Source organism: Priapulus caudatus, unplaced genomic scaffold, assembly GCF_000485595.1.
Source record: "Priapulus caudatus unplaced genomic scaffold, Priapulus_caudatus-5.0.1 Scaffold639, whole genome shotgun sequence".
NCBI classification, from domain to species: Eukaryota; Metazoa; Priapulida; class Priapulimorpha; order Priapulimorphida; family Priapulidae; genus Priapulus; species Priapulus caudatus.
Window position 1 is genome coordinate 133,494 of NW_014577700.1, and position 5,817 is coordinate 139,310.

Sequence of the window (5,817 nt, forward strand, 5' to 3'; positions counted from 1 at the left end):
CTGAAACATTCACCACCACGTGTTAGCGAGCATGCACCGTGAAATTACGGTCGGACACCGCTGACCGCGCGATCAGATTATACTATGCTCTCATACTTGGCAGTGAATTTTGCAATTTTTGTACACGGTTACCCGACTCCTTGCAGTTTTTGTCGCATCGGTGCACGAGTGTGAAGTATAATAGACTCGAATAAAGCATTTCATAGTATACTCACTTCTGCTCCTGAACCTGTTCCACTATTTTCTCTTGCACAACCTCAGTTTTTATTGCAGCCGGCTCAGAAACCGGCGTCTGCTTATCTAAGATCATCTCCTCTTTTACGTCTTTAATCTGGTCCTGCTGATCAGTGATGATCTCCTCCACGACCGCTTTCTCCTAAACAGAACGAAATCATACGTGTACACTCACGAAAGGTAATTTTAATACGATGCTAAGCAAAAGATGAAGATATACTGTAAGGAGTAACACTGTAACACGATAGGTGGACCAATGAAAGTGTCAATGACACTATAGCTTACCTTGGGTGTGATAGAATAGGGAGATAATATTTAAAATTTGGTAAGTGTTTCATTTATGACGGACCGAAATGTGATCAAATGTCCCTTTTCACTGTTTTGTTTCAGGGTTAGTTTTGATGCTAAAATAAATGTTTCAGATCTGAGTCTGAAATCTGGACGAGAGATGGCGCTACACCTAAATGATCGCCATTTTGGTTTTTGATTATCGTGCAAATAAAAGAAATAAAATATTCCAGTCAAATTACTGTAACGAAGAATCTAAAACACAATATTACATGTAGGTATGATTAGGTAGGTAGGTAGGTATGTAGGTAGGTAGGTATGTAGGTAGGTAGGTAGGTAGGTAAATTTAACAAAATCGAATGAATCTAGATGGCCATTTTCATTTTTGCCAAAAATTGGGCGTGGCTCGAAAGTAGGTCGACTGGCGTGTTCCAAAATAGGACGTTCAAATCTCTCCCATAGGAGTAACAACTATGCAATTTAAAACATGTGGGTCAAACGGTTCTTGAGTTATCGTTGACCGTAGGCAGGCACTGAAATACATAGTGAAATTGCCCAAATCTACCTAATTTGCATAATTAAAAAAAAAATAATCAAAACCCGTGTGATATGTTTTGGGGCCAGTCCTTATTCATTCACATGCCAAAAATGAGCAAAATCCGTTGAACCTGAACTGACTTATGACCATTTCCATTTTTGCCAAAAAGTTGGCGTGGCTCGAAAGTAGGTCGACTGGCGTGCTCCAAAATAGGACGTTCACATCTCTCCCATAGGAGTAACAACTATGCAATTTGAAACATATGGGTCAAACGGTTCTCAAGTTATCATTGACCGTAGCCAACTGTTGACGGACGGACAGACGGACGTACGACGGACATAGCAATAGCTCATCTTGACGATGTCAAGGTGAGCTAATAAACGAATAGCCAGTAATTAGGGAGTGCTACACATGTTCGTGTGTGCTTGCTTTACACTTCATATACTTACTATATTATCTACGTTATTCCCTACTAACATGCCAACGACGCTCAATCTACACTATGCTGAGAGATTAACATGAAACACACTAATGTTGTGAAAACGTAAGATCGGTCATCACACAGTCACACTAGTGCCTGAGTGAACATTGACGCAGTAGGCTTAGACATGCGAAATGGCTGTGAGTACTACCTTATCCATGTTGGTGATACTGGAGTCGATTTCTTCTACAAGGTGGGCAACGCTCTTGCCAAGCCTCTTGGAGGCAGTCGTCTCTTGGTACACCTCCTCTGCACCACTTGTCATCTCAATCACCTTCAGATCTTCAAGGTCCTGCAGAAGGAAACAACAAAACATTGTGAAATAGATCAAATGGTATTAATCGCGTACACGAGCACCCTTTATCGTACCCACGGGGAAGGAAATTTACTCATTTACTGAGAAATTATTGAATGGAAATTATTCACGTGTTTGGCAAAGTAAATAGCTTTTTCTTCTGTAATACCACAATCAATTCATTACATTTCCATCTCTGCATCTCTTGAAATTCGTGGATGAAGTCATTATTAACTATATTATGTCACTGGCTGTGTTGTACGTTGCCTGCAATGACAAACACACCTCTTTATATTCCTTTGAGCTCTGCTTCAACTCAGCCAGGTCCTCTTTAGCAGCCACTAGTTTCGTTTGCTCTAGAGTTTCAAGTACTTCCTCAATGTTCTCAATGTCCTTGGCTGTGAACTCCTCCGTAGCTGCAGGTATTTCTGCCCATAACAAACAGTGCAATCAATTCGATATCCACAATAGGCGAATATTCAGCAACAGTTCATTTATCTTATGTTAAGCATTACTGTTGAATTCTTGATGAGTTGACAGAGTTAAACCTACGGTAACTTCAGTGTATGGCTCAGCTGTTACCACGATTACCTGCTATATTTAAAATATTAGCAAAATTACCATGCCTGGAAAATTCAAGTGACATATATATATAATATATAGGTTATAAAACATAAAATGTCATTAAATTAATATTGGTTTGGACAGACATTGGTATAATGCGTATTAGAAATGCCCACCCTCTCCAGGCATGCCCTTCACGATCGGTGCTGTGTCTACCAACTCCTCCTTGCTGACAGAGGAAGCTGCTGTTGCTATGACGTCCTGCACTGTAGGCACAGCTCCCTCTACTGGTGGCTCCTGAGTGAGCATGGCCGCCTGTGCTTGCAATTCTTCTTTTTTGATCTTTTTCGCCTGTAATAGTTGTAGGAGTAGTTATATATTTGTAGCTGCACAATTTACTCACATGGAATTCACAGACACACGATCAGTTCATTGTGGTTATAATTTTCTCACTACACAAATGGAAATTTACCTCAGCATTAACATTATTTTACGAATCCTGTAGGTGAATAACAGAATTCAAGAAATTGGTTCAGTGAGATTAGCACAAATGTGTAACACGTGTAGACTCAAAACCAAACAAGTTGCCCATTCTGCATTGAATATGGTTGGGGGCAACCTCTGACTCTAGGCTCACCTTCTCTATGGCTTCCTGCACCTTCTGAACCTTTATTTCTTCTGCCTTCTCTAATTTGATGCGCTCCTCCTCTTGCTTGATCAGATTCAACTTGGCCTTGTGATCTGTCTCTCCTTCAACCTCAATAATATGCAGCTTTGCTTCCTCTGTCTATAAATAGGTAAAATAAATCAAAGCTAAAATCGTCTGGGCATGGAAACAATGATTAATTCCTGATCTATTAAATGGTGCACTAGAATAAAATTTATCTACATATAAATATTATTATAATGATTCACTATAAGAACCTATCTACTCCTGACTTTACATATACCCCTGCAACAAGAGCAGTACTACTTATGATCACGATACAACAATCACAGCATCGAATCACACGCACGTGGCACGCAGCACAACTCTAGGCAACGAATACCCTTACCTATCTATCGACGTAATGCTTCAACCTAATGTAAAACACCTTACGTGTCTGTGTGCAGTAAGTTAAGCAAGAATGTTCTATCGACCTAACATTACACACATAGCAAGATAAAGCACCTTACGTATAATCGTGTAGCAGCAATGCTATCTATTCATCATCTGAATACAGCAATCCTACAACACATGTATATCATATATATATATATATATATATCATATATGCATCGCATGGGGCGCGCCTCTAGGAGGAGGAGACTTACGATGCTCTCTGGCAGTTGTGACAGCGTCGTCTTCAGCTGTTCGTCCGATGACATCACGTCCGGCAGGTATAGAGCGCGCGACAGCAGCAGCAGTGAGATGGGAATCTTGTTGTTGAGGTGCAGGTCGAGCCACTGAGTGAGCTGTGAGGTGAGCCGCTGCTGCGAGGCGCCGTGAGCGCGCATGCCTCGTGCGCGACACGCCTGCTGAAGCTCCGTCACGCTCAGCGCGTCGACACCTTCCTTCTGTATCATCTACAGAGATGCACGCACGCGCGCGGTTAGAATAGTCATTATGATGTTACGTTAGAACACAAATTATATAATATAGTAGAATAGATAGTTTCTCAGGTGAGAACACAGGTAAGTGGGGTTAACGAGCATAATAACTGCATGTGATAACTTGTTGTAGAAAGCGATACAACATTGGTCAGTAATTCGAGTGCTGATAATTTGTACAAATATGATCGAGTTACTCGTAAACCCTTCATGTATCTGTGCCTGCTCATTGAACCTACTAACAATAACGTATTAACGTTTGCATCTAAAATATTATTATACCCTGGCTTGCTCATGTTATGACAGCATTCTCGCTTTCTTGGTGTAGTATTGTTGTGCTTATTCTTGTTCCACTACTGTACTTAATTTACTGTTACCCCTTTACCTTGTCCCTAATGTTCCCATGGGAGAGCTGGTGTGTTAACCTTACACCCCACACCCCTTCAGTGTAACACATCATGAATTACTACGTGAACATGTTAAGGCATCGAGTGGTTACTAGAAGTGGCTTCTACTAGCATCACCTCCACAGCTGCACCAGTTCCTACCTTATCATCCGCTCGCAAGGATCGTAGCTTCATGAGCAGCTGGAATTGGAGAAAGTTAGTCGTGCCGATAGGGTTCAGGTCCAGCAGTTTGCAGACGGCAGATAGCTGGCTGTGAGTTAGGTTATCCAGTGTCAGTTCATTCTCAAACAGCTTCGAGTATTTGCGTATCTCCTCCGTGGTCGCGAGCACTCCACCCGACCGGATCTGTAACACGTCCGCTCATCGTTTTATAGTTCGCCGCTTCCCGGCAACCGTAGCGAGATTGGTATGCCATGCAATAGACGAAGGGTGGCAAGCGTAAGAGGAGCCGTGCAAGAACCCAGTTTGTGAGCATCCATGTGTGGGTCCGAGGCAACTAACCTGGTATGCTAGGATAATACCAAGAGGCTAATACCACCGTGATCACACGTTTTACTATTGTATATAAATCTGACCAGTGGCAGCTGCAAAAATATGCCATGCATGCCTGAAATTAAGCCAGATAGCCTAGTCTTTATACCAACCTTGTTCATAAATTCTGAAAATTCATGTGTCAGGTGTCCCTTCGCATCTGCCGATTTCTTGATCTTCCTTAGACCCATCTCTTCAATCGTATCTTGTAAGAATTTTGCCATCTCTATTTTCACCTTGAGTTGCCGTTTCATGTTCTCTTGCTGAAAATTTGAAATTTTGTTGAGTTTGGTAGCAAGAAATGATCCCAGATGTCACCAGATGGATTCACAGAAAAGTGACAATGGTGACACACCCACCACCACTAAGTATGAAAGATGAAGTGTTACATGAGCATTACTCTATTCTAACGTTAATATAATATTTAATTAATATTGTTGTTATAAGGCCAAACAAAAAAATACCTTTGGTTCGGGTCACATGGATTGTGAAAATTAGGGTCGGTAGGTAGGCATAACATTTTTTTTTTTTTTTTAATTTTTTCCCTGCAAAACATGGGTAGGCAGGAATATAAATTTTTTTTTCTTCACAAGTTAAATATAGGGTATACAGCTTGAAATGCAGGAGCCACGAGATGCAAATTACTTGCAGTTGCATGTACCATTGCTGCAAGTCATGACATTGTTTTCAAAATGTGAACACCAGTCGTTTACTGGTGTCGTGTACTGGTATTCGTGTCGTATACTGGATAGTACTGTAGTGTTAGGAATCGCTCCAAAAACGGAGCTCGATTAATCGTCCCTTTGAACAAGCGAGTAACCGAAGTGTAAACGGCTCTGCGGCCGCGTATAGCATGCGTATACTATATAGTACGCGATCGATCGCGTAC

At 41.4% G+C, this 5,817-nt stretch overlaps 1 protein-coding gene across 1 annotated transcript in view; it reads right to left on the bottom strand.

Moving 5' to 3' along the window:
• Window positions 1-215: 215 nt before the first annotated feature.
• LOC106812366 (LETM1 and EF-hand domain-containing protein 1, mitochondrial-like) overlaps window positions 216-5,817 on the bottom strand; it is a gene marked incomplete at its 3' end in the record, with an annotated part of 14,203 nt that continues 8,601 nt past the window's right edge. The window contains 8 exon segments of the mRNA XM_014816220.1: window positions 216-376; window positions 1,693-1,833; window positions 2,122-2,264; window positions 2,577-2,751; window positions 3,038-3,187; window positions 3,715-3,966; window positions 4,539-4,742; window positions 5,042-5,191. Coding sequence (XP_014671706.1) covers window positions 216-376; window positions 1,693-1,833; window positions 2,122-2,264; window positions 2,577-2,751; window positions 3,038-3,187; window positions 3,715-3,966; window positions 4,539-4,742; window positions 5,042-5,191 — 1,376 coding nt within the window.